The 17,611-nt window shown below is 36.8% G+C and overlaps 1 protein-coding gene across 19 annotated transcripts in view; it reads right to left on the reverse strand.

Moving 5' to 3' along the window:
* The window catches only part of LRCH3 (leucine rich repeats and calponin homology domain containing 3), a 69,114-nt gene that overhangs the window by 13,690 nt on the left and 37,813 nt on the right, over window positions 1–17,611 (reverse strand). For 2 of the 19 annotated variants that reach the window (XM_026855314.1, XM_026855311.1), the window contains exons 9-19: window positions 15,465–15,616; window positions 12,934–13,010; window positions 10,174–10,269; window positions 9,674–9,725; window positions 9,392–9,532; window positions 8,103–8,150; window positions 6,923–6,976; window positions 3,323–3,403; window positions 1,896–1,967; window positions 967–1,015; window positions 355–468 (exon numbers count right to left, since the gene is read on the reverse strand). In XM_026855314.1, the coding sequence (XP_026711115.1) occupies window positions 355–468; window positions 967–1,015; window positions 1,896–1,967; window positions 3,323–3,403; window positions 6,923–6,976; window positions 8,103–8,150; window positions 9,392–9,532; window positions 9,674–9,725; window positions 10,174–10,269; window positions 12,934–13,010; window positions 15,465–15,616 (936 nt within the window). The remainder of the gene's footprint in view (window positions 1–354; window positions 469–966; window positions 1,016–1,895; window positions 1,968–3,322; window positions 3,404–6,922; window positions 6,977–8,102; window positions 8,151–9,391; window positions 9,533–9,673; window positions 9,726–10,173; window positions 10,270–12,933; window positions 13,011–15,464; window positions 15,617–17,611) is intronic. The other 17 variants (XM_026855324.1, XM_026855321.1, XM_026855330.1 and 14 more) reach the window with 15 other exon arrangements.

The following is a 17,611-nucleotide window of genomic DNA, read 5'->3' on the forward strand; positions in this document are numbered from 1 at the left end:
AGTCTTTCTACAGAAATCACAATTTTCTTATGTGCTACTGTGCAATGCCAAATTTATCAAGCTGTCTTCATCAGTTAAGGCTTTTGTGACATTTTCTTGGTATCTTTTTAGATGTAAGCACAGACCAGGAAGAACAAATTCCCACATTTCCACAAGTATGTCAAAAGAGTATTTGGCAGCTCTAAATAAAAAATTGCTTATTCACGAATTATTTAATGCCATGTGTCTACAAATGGAACTCTAAAAGTAGTTTTGATGATAATGACCTGAAGTAACAGAAAGGGCAAAACCAAAGTAATGAAGATGTTAATACAACGTAGCAAAAATAGCTAATTTCTGAGCTATATAACCTACCTTTGTTTGCTTCATCCCTGACAGCTGCTCGGAAAAGGAAACTCTCAGGTCGCTGGGGAGGGTTTCTATAGGAAGGCGGGGCTGCATGGCCAGGATATGGAGGGGAAAGGTGGACTAAACAAATGTGGAAAGGCACAGGAAAGGAAAGGAGGAAGAAGGAAACGGTTAGAGTTTAAATAGGAAATGGGTTCAGCAATGTGGTAATTAAAAAGAACAAACCAAAAATTTTAATAATGACAAAATAAATTACAGCCATGCATGATAAAAGCGCAGAGCAGGAAAAGGCAATTCCAAGGACACTTGCATGCAAAGCACATTCCACATACCAATGCCAACAACTGTTCTGACTGTTGCTGAATGCATCTGTGTGCCAAAGCCTGTATGAAGGCCTAAACCAGGCAAACCCTATGCTCTGGCCTGAGGACGTGCTTCACCCCTGTTGTCTTTTCCTTCATGTGTTGTTAAGGAGACCCAAATAACTGGGTACATTCTCAAACACAGCAGTGCCACATACAGAGATGGGAACATATGCTCCCTTCTCTTCATGGCACCAATAAGCAAGCAGGCATCTTGATCTTATTTTTCAGAAATGTTTCTTCCCTTCCCTGTTACCTGTCTGAGTAGAGGTTGAGCCAGGGGAGATGGTAGATCTGTCATCACTCTGTGGACAAAAAAAACCAGAAGAGTATAAATGGTCCTAATCTAGAAAATCTGTGACTACATTTTAATTTGATGCGTTTTTAAAAAGGCTCCATCCATCTAAATGTGTTTCAGGAAAAAACCCAGAAATGTGAAAAAACACAGTTTATTGTTCCCCAAGTCTCATCTCTGCAAAAACTGACAAAGTTTTTTCTTTTGCAGAAATGACACAATTGCTTTTTTTTCTGAGGAAACAGAAGGATGAAACAGCACTGACTGTGCAATGACAGATCTTTGTTTACTCTTCCAAACAAGAATTTCAAAGTACTCTTTGCAAAGGGGACACAGAAAAACAGATAATTAAACAACATGCAGAACTCGCATTACAGCAGCACCAGTTAGGATACACCTCTTCAACATCTCTGCTAATGCAAAACTGTTATTTATTTGAACATCACTCTCCCCAGTGAAACACACTGTGGTTTTATTACAGTGCTTACACAGACTAATGATTTCTTGTGAATTCAGGATAGCAGTTTTCACAGAAGAGAAAGAAACACAGGACATCTGTATTCAAAAGTGAGCTGGTAAAGAATAGAAGAGTACTTTTGATGAACTCAGTCAAGAGTAAATGATCTTGTACAGAAAAAGTAACATCAAAGACAACCAAGAAACCCTCGGAGCAGAGACTGGTTACCATGTTTTTACAGCTTAGGCCTCCTGTAGACACAGCCTAAAGCTAAGATGAGGTAATATCTACTACAGTTTAATCAGGTAAATCGGATTCATACCCTACCTGAACTTTTCATTAGAAGCTGACAGACTAACACCTGTTAAAACAGATGTGTGGATCCAAGAGCTTTTTGTTGGCTTTACTGGTGAATGATAATAGCAAGAGATACCTTGACAGGACTGAAGGTAGAGGCATTAGGCAGGGTAGTAGCACAGCTTTCTTGATTCAACCCTGAGAGTGACTGAATGCAGAAAGAAAGAAAAGGCAGTAGCAGTATTAGCAAACGGCTGACAGGTCAAAGGTGGAATGCAGTAAGCATGTTATAAAGGAACAGATGATCATGATCACATTCTTGGAAACACTCAACAGGCAACAGATACATACTTCCTGAACTCCAGTTAAAGCTTTCCTATGCTCCTCAACTTTCTGGCTAATAAGCTTGGGAAGTGCAATGTTTCTTCTACACACAACACAGTGACATTAAAAGCAGAACTAAGAACAGTAAGTGAGGTAAAAGCTTCTTCAGTAACACCTACTGTAACACCTGTGCCATGAGACAGAAGGAAATTTTACCCTACAGCAGTTCATTCTGAGCCACTATTAAAAATGAATACCTTTCTTTTTAATGCTTCAAGTGTGTTACGCATTTTTAGTAAGCTACTTTCCTATCAACCTTGTAAAATCAGGGAAACCCGCATCTAAACAGACTCAAGAATACACACTGTGTCTGCCACAAACACCTAATGCCGATCCTTGCGAATTACACACAGAGTAAGATTCTGTGGGTGGAATCTAGCTCTTGGGGAAGATGTCGGTGTGAAGATTAGAAGTGTTGTCACAAATAAAGTGCAGCCAGATTTCAATTATAACCAATATCAAAACCAACCCTATAAACAACTCTTCATGTTTACAGAACAGGAGCCCCAGCATGCCAATCCGTCACTGACAGGTGGATCTAGAAGGCCAAATTCTGTGTGTTATTGAAAGCACAATCAAATCATTCAAATCTGAAGACTGAATGGCTCGAGAATGAAACTATACCTTCCGAAACAGCATTCAAATAGCAAAGTGGCAGTTCCACACAGGAAAAGAACATGAAATGATACCTAGAAACTCTACAGACATGAACGACATGCTTGGGAGTGTTAGCATTCAAAATATTTTGCAATTATCCTGCCACTTCAGAATCATACAGCCAGGATGGACTAGATGCAAAGGTTATAGTCAGGGCAAGCCTTAAATACAAACATCTTTAGGCCCTATGCAGACTTCACAGCTGATCCTCAAGACAGACTTTCTCCACAGCAGTGCAGAGCAAAAATTGTGGATTTTTTTTTTTTTAAAAGTGTTTCAAAATATCACATGACTTAAACAAAACATTAGCTAGTATATGAAAACAATAAAATAAAACAGAAGTAGGTGGTCTGTATCATTAAAATAACTGTTTATTCCTGTACAAAAAGAGCAAGACAACCTTGACGCAGACTAACAAGAAGTTGTCACAATCCATGTACCCAACAGTGGGTGAAGGGAAGGGGAACATTGCACAGCACAGGGTGAGACAATCACAACAGCAACACACTGCATGCTCTTCACCTGTTTGCGAGTCCCTGGCCTTCTTTTAATGGTATTGGTGTTACTGTCAATCTCAAACACAAACAGAGGCTCAAAGCCATTCTGTCAGGGACAGCAAGGAAAGAAAGAGAAGGAAGAAAGGAAGAAGTGAGGCAGAGAACTGTAAGAAAAGGTAGACACAATACAAAAGGAACCAGGATGCCACAATTCAGATTTAACAACACCCTACTGCATATGCCTCACTTGGTCTCTAGGTCTAGCACTGATGTCAGAGAAATCTCCCTGTGCCAGAAACAACTGTAGATAAAGGGACTGCCAAAGCAGAGCCCAATCAGAACTCTGCACGAACCAAATAAGGATATTTTAAGGGACTTTGATTATTAAATGTTTGAATACACAAAGGGATGCCAATGGTCTGAGAGAAAACTCCAGGGTACAAGTTAGCGTAATTTAAATCCTGCTTACTTTACCCATACCATTGTAATACACTGGTGCCCAAAAGCCTTAACTCAAAATGTCTGAGAAATCCCACGTGCTAGCAGTAACACAATGGCCTCAGGCCATGTTTGAGAGTGCAACAAGAAAACCCAATGCAATGAAGGGAGCACAAGGCACCAGTGACACAAAGGTTATCAAAGGAAGAGGTCACACCAACTGCCTGATGCTTGTCAAGTATTTCATCGGCTTCACAACAGAGAAATTGAACAGCAGTTTGAGAGGATGTTTTGTGTTTTGTTTTTATTCCATAGTACTCACCTTGTAAAGGACAGTAATAGAAAAAACAAGAAGATATTTGGGAAAAAGTGAGATTCATAAGCAATCAAGGCTGAAATCATTAGTCAAGTCTGAAGCCTTGATACCACCTCAACCCCCCCATGGCAGGGACATTGGAACTAGATGATCTTTAAGGTCCCTTCCAACCCAAACATTCTATGATTGCTTCTATGAAGTAAACTCAATTGTAACAAATGGGACTACCCTCGTAAGAGTAACAAGGAGGACATGACTAATATAAAACTTGGAGGTATACAGCCATTTTCTCAGAGAGGCCACTGACTACATTTCTTCAGCAACTTTTTAGTGTGGCTATTACAAGTCAACACAAATCCATCACCGTGTCCAGTGAAGTACTACAGCCAAATCACACCACTTCTAATCCCAGGAACGTTATATAGAAGAAACATTTATAGGAAGTATGGATAGTCAGTTTGTGAGTTCAAACAGACTGTCCTGAAATGGTTTACAAACAGAAGGAAATGGTCAAAGTAACCTGTGCAATGTGAATACATTTTAATTTTATTTAGTGGTCAAAGACAACAAGGAGAAGACCAAAAAAACCATGATGTAAGATTTAAAAAAGGAGATTCAACTTAATTTTGGTTTTAAGAAAATTTTTGTTAAAGCAGTAACAATACCAGAAGAGGGAAGTAGTAAAATAAAAGAAAGCTCACTGGCTTTCTAACTATGTATGAGACCTATTGCTTTTTTAATATTTTCCTTACATCTGAGCTGAAAACACTGTTTGGAGCAGAAGAAAAGCAACTGCTCATTTTAGAGAGCTCTGATGTAACAACGGGAGGGAAAAGCTGAACAAAAGATCTTTTACTGTACCTCTATGTAATATTCTCTTTTGCCACAAATTGTTATTCCCAGACCATAGAGCTAAAACAATTAGTGGAAAATCTAGCAGAACTTTTTTTTTTTTTTTTTTTTTTAAAAAAAAAACCCTAACCTATCTGTAAGTTTCAATGTCCAGAAGTTTCGTAAGGTAAAGTTTACACTACTGCATGCAGTCTTTGTGCAGACAGAAAAAGAGAGGAAACTGTAAATGGAAAGTGTGTACTGAAAACGCATTATTGAATAGAATTTTGATATGAAATGCCTTTCTACTTCAGTGGAGGGAAAAACCATCCTCAGAAATTAGACCTGGATAAATTTCAAATCCATAACGACAGGGAAAATGTCAAATGAAATGCAACAATATAAAAACGTAGAAGTAATTTCAACTCTTATGACAGTTTCTTTTTTTAAGCAACCTAACGAACATTTCCTTGTTGTTGAACAAAACACATTTGTGGAAACAAAAATGCTGAAATTCATGAGCTAGCATGGGCTTAATGTTCCAGCTACAATAATTGCCAGAAACAGCTGCCCTGGCATATGTCACCATTAGACACAGTGTGTATTGCCACTACAAAGTAGAGCTGCAGATCATACTTCAGCAGTTCAGAAACCCAGTATTACACATACTATTATAGTTTAGTGCTGCTGAAAAGAACAAGGAAATCAGAAGAAAAACTACAGAAATTATTGCTTTTAAATCTAGTTCAGTCTTTCCCTACCAGCCTGACCACATTTTTGTGAAGTGCAAGCATGTAACTTGGCTAAAGACACAAAGGAAAGAAACAACTATGGAAGCCAGTTTCAAAATGATTTCTGGAAATTCCAAGTCATGTAACGTAAAATTCTATATATTAATTTACACTGAAAATTATGGGATCACACAATCAAATAGAAATTGGGTCCTTAAAGGTATCTTTAAAATACATTCCAAAATTAATTCACTGACAACAGAGTAACACCACTTAATCCAAACAACTGCTATTCTCCTGCTTATCTAAATATGAAAGCACGTTTTAATGTGCTAATTGTAATTTCTCCAAACAGGCACATGCATGATCACTAAATCTCTCTAATATTATAAACCTTCTTTCTCTCCCACCCAGTGCTAGTCATGTGAAAACACAAAAACCAAAAAGTCTGAATAAAGAGACAGTAAATATCTTGACGAACATGTTCTGGAGAGAGATATTCTAACTGAGAGAACTGCCTAAAGAATATTTAGGCAGATAAAGGAAGCACATGAATTAAGAAAATAAATCCAAGGCATGCAGTCATGCAACAGCAGGCAAATCAGGTGTAGGTTTCTTTTATAGATATGGATTATGGCATTAATTATATTATTAAATTATGCTACATCACTAAGATGCCATAAAGGAAGAAATAGCATAAAACATGAATTAAGTACATAAATGCTTTTATTTTTGCTAAGTGTTCAAAATAGATTATTTTTAAGACATCTTCACTGATAATAAAAAGGTATGAGGAATACTTCATGATTTGTAGCATTCACATGTAGAGCAGTTTTCCCCTGTGCTATGCTAAGGTTATGAAGATACTAAGTATTTCTAACCACCATGTGCAGGACACAGACAAGTTTAAGCTGAAGGCCATACTAAAAGCATTAAAATTGCTTACTTAACACTGAAGAGAACATCAATTAGGAAGCAAGCTAAACTGAGAAGAAATCAAACCAGAACAACTAAAGGTGAATTTGTAATTTTAGAAGCTGTTCTTTACTATCAGTAATTTTCTTCTGCTCTCAGCAAAAGATAAGTTTTAATTACTTTGTGGAAAAACATCACTATATTATTGACAAATAGCTGACAGTACGAGTATCAACATTCACAGCTAAGCTACTTTTCAAGGTAGATGGTCATGTTTTATGCTATTTAGATTAGCTCTAAAAGAGTTGGTCTAATCTGAGACAAACACAACATGTTGTTATTTCTATGTTCTAGAATCTGCCACATAAAAAGGCCATTACGTGCAGGATCTTACCACTAACAAGGCACTATCATCAGTATGCTGAGACCTTCTGGATGGAAAGGGACACTGGGAGGTGGGAGAGATGGAGTAATGTCAGAAACACACAGAATGTCAGAAACACACACTATGTGAACAGATAGACATTTTGGAACATGTACTGCTTGTTTATAGCACTGTGAGGCTTTTTAAAAAAAATTACATAAAGTATATGTAACTGAATATATAGCCACATGATCCATGAATTATAGTGTATTTGTATTACTTAAGGAATCAATTATTCTGCTTTCTGTGTTGTCTCAAGCAAATACAGACAACTATGTATTCACAGTTTTTACTCTGGTAAAACAAAGGACCCTTTAAAAGAATAAATTAAGAACAGAAGAACATTAAGAAGGAAAAGGAGCAAAACCTATTTCAATTACCCCACGTTTCGGTAATTTTCTAATAAAAAAGAGTTAGTTGGAAAATGCTGCTAAAGAACTATTTATATTCATTACATTATTAAAAGTTTTGATCTGATTAACACTGCCAAGTGAAATAGCTTCCTCTGGAGGAAAGTGGGGGTGGCAAGGAGTGGAAGAGCTATTACTATGCAGAAATCTGATGCAGAGAGTGAACAGATGTCATTGGCTCAGCTTTGTATATTCTAGAAGACTGAGCCTTGAATGATTTGTGTTCCCTACTGACTTACTGTTTTTGATTATAAACCTACACTAGAATAAAACTTTAAAAAAAATCTATTTCTTTTTCTGATAGCCCTCAAAATTCCAATGCTTCATCTTTGTGGGATAACTGGTGATCTAATGATAGGAAACTGGGAGAAAACTGATTGATGAAGGATGACTACAACACAATAACTTGTCCCAATACTCCCATTAGAAAGTGAACTGTACTGCTCGCAAGGAGCATCTTCAAATGGAATATAAAATATATTTTCTGTGTAGAACATAGAAAACATACAAGAAACAGTAAAACAACACACTCGGACAGGCAATCTACATGAACAGAAATAAATATTAGACTGGTCCCATAAGAAAAAAAAACCAACCCAAGGCTTAATAATAAGCATGAAAAAAATCTATGCTATAACCCAGCCCTGAAGAGTTCTCCACAAGCAGAAAATAATTTCTGATGGAGAGAGCTAAGAGTTCAGGTGCTGACATCCCTAGTAATACTCTTATTGGACTCTTACCTCACTATCCAGAGGACTTTGCTTCTGAGGACTTAAGGATGCTTTTTGCTATAGAGGAAAAGGAAAAAATGAAAGACCGATTTAAAAGAATGTGACAGAGAAACAAAAGCTCAGAACAAAGCAGCACAATTTAGGAGTGTTTTAAAACAGATCTTTATTTTTTAAATTAAACATGCATTGTGGAAATTGGAAGTTTCCACTGAGCTAAAACTCCATTGATACTATTAGTTAAAAAACAGCCTTTATTCCTTATGCAAACAACCCCAAATTGCTTTTGCATATTGAAGATGCATAATAAACCCAAAATATAACCCAAGGGAGGAATTTAACTGCTGAGAATAAAGTGCGCATGAATAACAAAGGCAACAGAAGAAAAAAAAACAAACCTGAAAACCCCAAAAGGCTCATCAATGAACAAAATGCATGCTAAATATCTGAAGTCTTTAAACTTAAAGACTGAGCCAAACCTTTAATAAAATCAGCTTTTCTACAAAACATTGCCAGGGGCCTGGATTAGTTGGTGCTAATGAAAAGCCTATTTTCAGTCAGCTAAAACCCTTTTTCTAAACTAATTTTATACATTACATAAATGCAATAAGACATTCTTTTCCTTTCTGAAGACCACCCTAAGCCCAAATACTAACTGTAACATTTCTTAAATTTGTGATGTCAAGATTTGGGTAGGTCACCAGAGTAGTAAACAGTAAAATAAATTTAAGTCAACTAGCATATAAACAAGCTTGCATGTTAAGCAGCAGACTCCTTCATACTGACTGTAGTGCAAGAGAAAGCAAAGATGCAGTGTCCAGCGAGTATCTAATGTACCATAAATTTGCACCTGTGCTTCACCTGAAGGTAACTTAATTATGCATCATAAAATACCAAAATAGATCAGGCAACATTATCTTCTTGGGGGTATGAATGCTCTGCCAAATTTGTCTTCAAAATTAAATTGCCTCTATGCCTTCTCAAATAAAGACCCCTTTTTCTCATATCAATTCTGTCACATCCGTGCAAATGACAAAATTGAAAGAATGAGGCTGACTATGTAAAAAATATAATTATTTGCAACAATCCTATTTTGGGTAAATCTCTTCTGTCTTCCTCCCCAGTTCTAGTTTGGTCTATGTTAAGCTACAGCACCAACACTGAATGAACTTAAATGCTATTTCTCTGTTTTCTTTATTAAGTGCCATGCATGCCCAGGAGCATAATGTACAAGTATTATTGATCTTGGCAATTTAATTAAGGGATTCAGAAAAGATCAAGTAGGTGCTAGAAGGAAGTACCTTAACAAAGTCAAGGACAGCTTCTCTCTGAATCTGTTTTGTTCTCATCCTCTCCTCCTCGTACTGAAGCGCTGCTTGCTGGGCCTCCCGACGGGTACGCTCTATGTGCCTGCGGTGCAGCTCAGGATCTGTATTAGGCACCTGGAACAAAACAGTGCACTGGGCTGTAAAGACAGAGCTACACATGGGTTATGGAGAAACAGTCCCTGTCTTATGGCTAACAAGTTTGGTTTTGCATCAAATTCATGCAAAAGAATAAAATAGTAGAGTTCAATGTGTTACCTGACTGTGGTGACTTGATAGAGAGAGAAAGTAAGGTGAATCAGCCAGGGGTCTAACAAATGGAAAAACAGACAATAAGCATACTTTTAATCTTAAATATAAAAAAAATTCTCATACATGAGTCATCAGCAACACACAAGTATCTCATCAAAAAAGAAGTTTAGTAAGCAAAGCTGTTAAACCAACTGCTGCAATAACAACTCACTGCGTATGACAGATTTGTGCAGTCATTTCTGTCTCTTCTCCTGAATTGAGATAAAATTTTTTCTACAGCTCAAGGTGTACCAATGGGATTGTTTGTTTGGCTTATTGCACTGAGATACTCAGTACTTTATACCCATTCTGTTCTCAGTACTTCAAAACCCACTGGTTAAGCAACCAATCCAGGAACTTTTTATATGATCCTCATTTAGAGGAGTAACTGGCTACTATGGTTATTTGGAGGGGGTGGGGGAATAAATAAAATGAATCAGTAAAAACTGTATGTTTCTTTTCCCTACCTCTCTGTCCTGTCCACATAACTCCTTAGTACTTGGTGATGCTCTCTGTCCTGCATCAAATTTAGAGTGTCAGGTCTTCGTAATTCATCAGTATCCCTGCAGGTAAACACCAGGTGGAAGGGGGATTGGCCACTGATGCATATAAACTACTGTCAGGTGAATTCTTCTCTAGCTTACAGCTGTTTTTCTGAGAGTAACTGCCTGGACAATTAGCTTCAGATACCATGGAAGTGAAATTCAGGATGACTAAGAAATCATATTGTAATACGAAGTCAGATCCCAACTACTGTAATTCATAATTAATGTAACTTGCTTAATTAACAATGATTTCAAAATGTACAAAGACGGAATCTCTCTTTTAAGACTATATTCTGCTTATTGTAGGCCTTATTCTGCTCTGCAAAGAATTCTTTTTAAACATTAGCACCCTCTGATCAGAACAAATCTGCTCACTCCATCAAGCCAGTGATGACTCCCTGTCAGTGATCCAAGCCATCAAAGTCACAAAGTAAACAATAGACAATCTGTCTCTTTTCCATCATATCAATAATAAAAGAGAAATTTTATATTTCCTTCTAGAAGGCAGCTGCTAGCACTGAAACAATTCCCGGTGTCCACAGTCTTCAGCATGTCCCCTGCCATGTTGCTGCCTAGAAAGAAAGTTGATGGAAATCGAATAGCTTATGCTCAACAGCCTGGACTCTGCAACCTTTGCTCCTGGGGCACCTATGGAATTTCCAAAAAATGTCAGTCCTGCTGCTTGTCTAGACTTATTACCTATTCTGCACACAGAAGCTTAAGAGATGTGGAAGATGCATATGCTACAGGTCTCCTCTGATACTTCAATTAGTGCTGATGCACATGACAAATCCATTACTGTGCTGTTTTGAACATACATACAGGCCTAGGTTCAACTCAGTGCCAAGAAGCGTATTCAGACCAGAGTACACACAGCTCTGTTGTATCAGGAATGCACCACAGCGTGTCCAGAGGCACAAACTGTATTTACTGAATTAAATCAACTAATGTAAGTACTCTTGAGATGAAGTCTGCATTACATCCAACCCTAAGAGTCTTAATGGCTCCAGCATGCTGAAGAAAAAAAAAGAGGCTGCCTGCCAAGGCATTTGCACAGAATTACTGTGGAAGCAGTTTACAGCTTGTGGTTGTCACAAGTGAAATATTTGACTAACACAAGCTTAAAATTTAAAAAATTACTCATTGTTATATGGCTGTTTTTACAGTTTTGAAGGCAATATCAGTATGACCTGCTTTTAGTGCCCCAGTAAGAATTTCACTCTGCTGCAGCATAAAATGAATAAACTACAAGTCATTTAAATCACCGATTAACTACTTCTGCATGAAGATCTGCTGCCACTCTTAAGTTAAATTTTTAAAACTCTGGATGCCCTAGTGAACTACAACTTCCTTCATCATTAAAATCTGTCTAGCTCTGCTGGCTAACTAGCCTTCTCATTTCCTTCAGATATGTCATGGAATCCAGTGTTTGTAAAGTCTAACCATGTTGACCACAAACGTTCAAATAGAAAAATAAATAAACAAACCAAAAAAAAAAATCAGTCTTTCAAACCAAGAACACTCAGTTTATTTGGGAAGAACGTGTCAGACTGCTGTATTATTTTATGCCTTATCCGTAGACATTACAGGATAAGAAACGCTGATATATGCTGAAGGAGTTACCCTTTATATCAGTACAGCTACTGTATCTGCACATTTCAAAGTGTCTATTAAAATGTTGCCATAACTCTAGAAAAATTTACACACTCATTTGCTTTCGGTGCCATTTTAGAATGGCATTAAAAATTCCTACTGACAGTGTAAGTAATGACATACTTACAGCTAGCAGTTGTTGTTTTGGTTTGTTTTTTTTTTAAACATTCCTAGTACAATTCGAGCTGGTTTTCTGCTGAGTCTGTGCACATTCATTTTCACTCCACAGAATACTGAAATGCTTCAATGGCATATTAAAAGTTCTATTAATTTTGATTTTAATTCCATTAGCAAGAAGCTATACATTTGCTTATCTTCTGTTCTTTTAACTATACAACCAAAAGCCTTTCCTCAAACTTAACTGCCTCATTTATAAGCTGTCCAACTTTAACCCATATTTTACATATAAGCATTCCCTCCAATAAGCCAAGTAATCATCAAAAAGTATAGACATAATTCAAAAAGTCTACTTTGTTAAATTAAGTGACCTGTTTTCAGCAGTGACTCCCATTTTATCCCTTCTTCCCCTGATGTAAGCTCATGATTATGGCACAGAAAAGCACATATTAAATTAAACTAGAGCTCCACAGTAATACAGCTACCAAGAGTTAATCAAGAATGTGACCTCATAGCACATCAGATACTCCACAGTAACTTTGTTTATGCTTCCCCTAAACCTGCAGTACAAGTACATTTATCCCTTCTGTCTTGTGTAATATAGCTTAAGTCAACTATTTAATCAAAGCACAAATTAAATCATGAAAAGCAGATATTAAATCAGTTTAAAAGTATACACTTTAATTTGGCAGATATCAACTGATTTAAAGCTGAGCATCAATCTAGATCAGCCAAGTCTTTTGGTCACTGCCATTATTAGAATAGAAATTCCTAATCCGGAACAATAATTTATAAATAAAGTGCCACGTACATTTCTGGAAGCCACAGAAAATGCCATTTTCTAAGCACATTCAGTAAATCTGCATTCATCATAAAACGTAAGATAAAATTACTGTTACTACACATTTTTACCTGTTTTGATGCAAATATCGTCGTGTATCCTCTGTTCTTTGAAACTCTCTGATAGATACAGGCTTTACTGGTGAGCCCTAAGCAAAATAACACAGAAGACATAGTTAGCAACTTACTCAGAAAACTCTATCTTAATGTTTGCAGAGCAACATTTGTAACTACTGGTATTCAAAATACCTGACAAAGAACCACAAAACACAACCCGGAGATGTTAATTTCCAAATAGGCAAGCTCACTTTTACTTTTTCCTCCAACTTAAATAAACTTTAGTTTCAAGATTAAATATGCCTACTGATAAATTTAAGAGTTTAAAAACCTCCACTATTAAGAATCATGCAGAGAAATACATGTAGGTAGAAAATAATTAATGTCACTTAGAAGAAATGTAGAGTTAAGCTCTGAAGAACATATATAAGAACATATATACAAGAACATATATATACAAAGCAGTCTGGAATTTCAGAAATACAGGATATAATACTTCATGTTTTTTTATGACGCCCTAAAGACAGGACACAGAGGGACAAAGAAAGCAAAACATGGGATGAATGAAAACACCGTAGGCTTAATTTGAACTATAAAATAATTTATCCCATTGGGAACAGAGATATATTACCCTTAAGGTTACTTCAAAACTTTCACTGACACCCATTAACATAGGAAAATGGAAACTCTTCAAGATTAACTTGCCATTTTTAACTCATGCCTGTATGCATGTTGCTACATTGCACACTGTTAGCCTTCCTAAGTAGCAGAGTGTTTTGGATTGTCTTTTTAGAGAAACTACTGCTTCATTTAAAAGCAGTTTAATTTGTATGAATCTATAGATCCCTATGAATAGCTTTTGATGCTGATCAATGCCTTTTCATTATCCGCAGCAAAGAGTCCTTGCCAATAGTTGCCTTTTCTGAGTTTTGCTCTTGTGTCTATGCTGCAAGTGGCATCAGCTTTTGTGATTTGATACTTAATTTAGGAGTTCAGCAAAATGAATGCACCTCTCAGATGTCTGTGTCAATGATTTTTAAACACAGTAAACAGTAATGTGCACAAAATAGGAATCTTGACTCCTACATGAATGCTAATGATACACTTTTCTTTTTTCAAAGAGCAAGTATCTTTCTGCTTCAAAATGCACAAAACTTTGAAAGGACACATTTGAATCACAGCACAATAGTTTAAGTCTATCAACTACTAAGATTTTCTTAGGTTATTCATGTAGTATGTACAGTGAGCCACTGAACTGTGTAGCTGTGTACACAGGTATTAATTAAGACCGACAGAACACAGAAGGAAACATCATGTGGCTGAAAATCTGTTTCTATAGGTTCAATTTCTGAGGACACTCTCCAGAAGCGTGCCATCCAAATGACTTAACAGGGAACAGTTTTCTCCATGTGTTTGCAGCAATGGTTGCTACAGCTGGAACAAAGGCACCTTCCAGTTTGGCAATTCATACAATTTAAAGCAATTCTAGTAAATTTTATTAAAATGTACATTAATTCCTTAGCAGCTAGAAAGCAATGAAATGACATGAGATTTTAAAAAGTGACAATAACTGGTATCATTGCCCTTGTCTGCACTAGGACATCATCTGGATACAGTAAGCAGCCAATAAAAGCAGCTATTATTAGGATATTATATGCTAAGTTTGCCCTTATTTATTTATTTTTATTTTTCCTGGGACAGAAAACAGGGCAATGTCCAGAGTTACTCACACCTGTTTCTAGACATTTGTAAAAAGCTGGAGAACTTTCTAACCTGTCTAGTGGTAATTTTACCTACTGTTCATTCAACTTTTACTGACTGAGAGCAGTTTCATGCCAGGTTTATCTGAAACTACAGATGGGTTTTTTTGTTCAGAAAGGTGAATATATGCATATCTGAGTCTGTACCTGTGGGTTCAGAACCTTGCTCAACAGTAAGAGAGAGAGATCGTTCCCTGCAAAAAAGTAGGCTGAAAATTATGAATATTTAAGTTAGCCTAAACTTAAAAGGGAAAGTTTACTAGCAGATAACTTATAATCAACATGAACAGCCAAATTAATGAAGTTGCAAAATTCCTGTACTAAATCTTTACACTGATAACAATCAATATTTTTCCCTTGAGAAAGCCAGTATATATTCAGTACTACCAAGTAAATGTTAACACTTTTCTAGGTATCACCAAATACCAGTTGGAAGCATCAACTTCAATGTTTTTTGAAGACAGCACTCCTTTGGAAAAAACATTTACTTCACATATGCCTAAAGCACAAGCTTGGAAGAACGCACATGACAGGAAAACAGTGTGGCTGCTTTAGACCTATTTCACACATCCCAAAGGACACTTGGGAGCAGTTTAACACTCCAGCTTTGACCCTCCACAAAGCACAACACTGTGCCTTCTTCCAGATCAGACCTACTTATTTTCTTTTAAAAAGCAGAACAAAACAAACAAAAAAAAAACCCAAGAAAACCTCTGAGGACAGCAGCATTAATATAATCACAAAGGTTTTCCTGGGGTGTATGAATTTAATTTAAGTAAAACACACCACCTCATTAGAGATTCGCCGCTGGTCAATATATGCCATGAATTGTGAGCTGAGGCTGTCTGAGTCCATGCACTTGGGTTGCCTCACCTCTTCCTCCTCCTCTTCTGTGGCACAGCTATCAATATAGTCGATCTGATCGAGATCATGTTCCACTTGACATACATACACACAGAAAACACCCATCATTAGATAACCAACAAGAGAGGAAAAAACCCCACAAAAAAAGCAATGTCAGGAACTAAGGCCATACTGTTTTTCTTCTGTCTAGGAAAGCTCAGCCTAAAAGCTCTTAGATTTTGCCAGGCCCACTAACATTTGTTAAATATCAAACTTTGAAAGAGTGATAAAATTTATGCTTTTTAAAAAGCAATGAGAAAAGGGTATCAAGCACATAGTTTTATACTGATGGCCTGAAGAAGTAAAAGAAATATTGTGATTTTTTTTTCCAATATCAAAAACTATCTATCAAAATCTGTCAGCTAACACCAAGACTGTACAATGATCTGTGTACATTTTGTATCATTTCTCTTGCTTCTAATTCATCTCTGTCAGAAAAATTAGAATGGATATGACAGATACTTCTACCATTTTTATTACTACAACAACAAAACAGAGGGCAGCATGTCTAAGTTATCTGAATGCAAATGCAATAAATATAAAAAGTGGAAATAACAAAGGACAGTGCAGAAAGCAACAAACCCCCTCTAAAACAATATAAAAGCATCTGCAGTTTTATTTAAACGAAAGAATTAGAAATTAGAAACCACTAAAATGAGAGCAAGAAATAGCACAGTTTGACTAGTATTGATTTTCCCTTGTGTGGGTGATATTATGTAGGGCAATTTTTTCACTTGTCACTGCTTTTACACATTTTTGCCCAGAGATTCTGAGAATCATGACACTGAGCAAACTACCCTGGTGAAAAAACTGTGCTGGGGATGAAGGGGAAAGCATAAGCTCATTTTCTGAGCACTAGAGCTTTCTTTTTCTTAAAACTCTCCCCAAACTTGCTCCAGACTCTTGCAGACATTCTTTTTCTACTCCTCCACCCCTTTCCTGCTTGTCTAAAACAGACTTCTCTTTGCCTCACCACACAATCTAGCAACTGTTACTGCCAAAGCCACCTCCTCTGCTACTACAACCATCCAAAACAGCATTCCTATATACTCTGGCTTCATTAAATCTCCATCTCAGTTTCAAATCTTAAAAAAAAAATCCAACAAAACGAAAAAACTCTTTCTTTCCAGCCTTGCTTATTAAACTTTAATGATGATGATGATGATGATGATGATGATGATGATAATAATAATAATAATAATAATAATAATAATAATAATAATAATACAGTAGAGGGTGAAAGACATTAGTATCTGTGTTAGGAACACAAAATTGGAAGGGATCACTGTCAGCCTCATGCTATGTCTTGTGCCCCTCAGATACTCCTACTCATTAACTGAATGTGCTTCATCTTAAAAGACTAGTGAGACATTTTGAAATCCCTGGTGTACAAAACCCAAAGAACAAAATAAAGTTAGTCTTGGAGGCAGAGCTGGCAGCACTACCTGTTATTAAGGCTGCCCAGAGCTTCCCATGGACACCATGTCTCCAATTCCAACTTTGCCAGAATTTAACTGTTTGAACTGAATTTTTTGTCTGTTAACATGTAAAAGAGTGTGAGTCAACCAAAAAGTTTCAGGTATTTTAGAAAGTGGCAAAGAAAACAAAAGACTGTGGCAGAGAAGAAAAGAAGATGGGAAAAGACGAAGAGGGGGAAGAGGAGGGAAGAGGAAAAAAAAAGTGGGAGTTGGTCATGGAGTAGCACGGAAGAGTGATACTCAGAGAGTACGAATTGTAGCCATTAGGGAAAATGGAAAATGGAGCAGCTGAGAAGGAAGAGATCTAATAATAAGTAGTGTAGAAAAATGGAGAAGAGGGAATGATTGAAAAAAACAAGCCTGGAAGAATGCTAAAACTGGGACATAAACAGGATGAGACAGTGGTAGCAGCAGATTACTGTAAATTAAAATGGAGGACAGACTGCAGAGATCAAGAAACAAGGAAAGTGCTATCACCTCTTGAACAAATAGGAGGGTGCCACTGTAAGACTGCAGGACAACCAATTGAGAAGGTGCAAATAAGCAATGTCA

This window comes from Athene cunicularia (assembly GCF_003259725.1).
Source record: "Athene cunicularia isolate RWA chromosome 9 unlocalized genomic scaffold, athCun1 chr9_part1, whole genome shotgun sequence".
Lineage (NCBI taxonomy): Eukaryota > Metazoa > Chordata > Aves > Strigiformes > Strigidae > Athene > Athene cunicularia.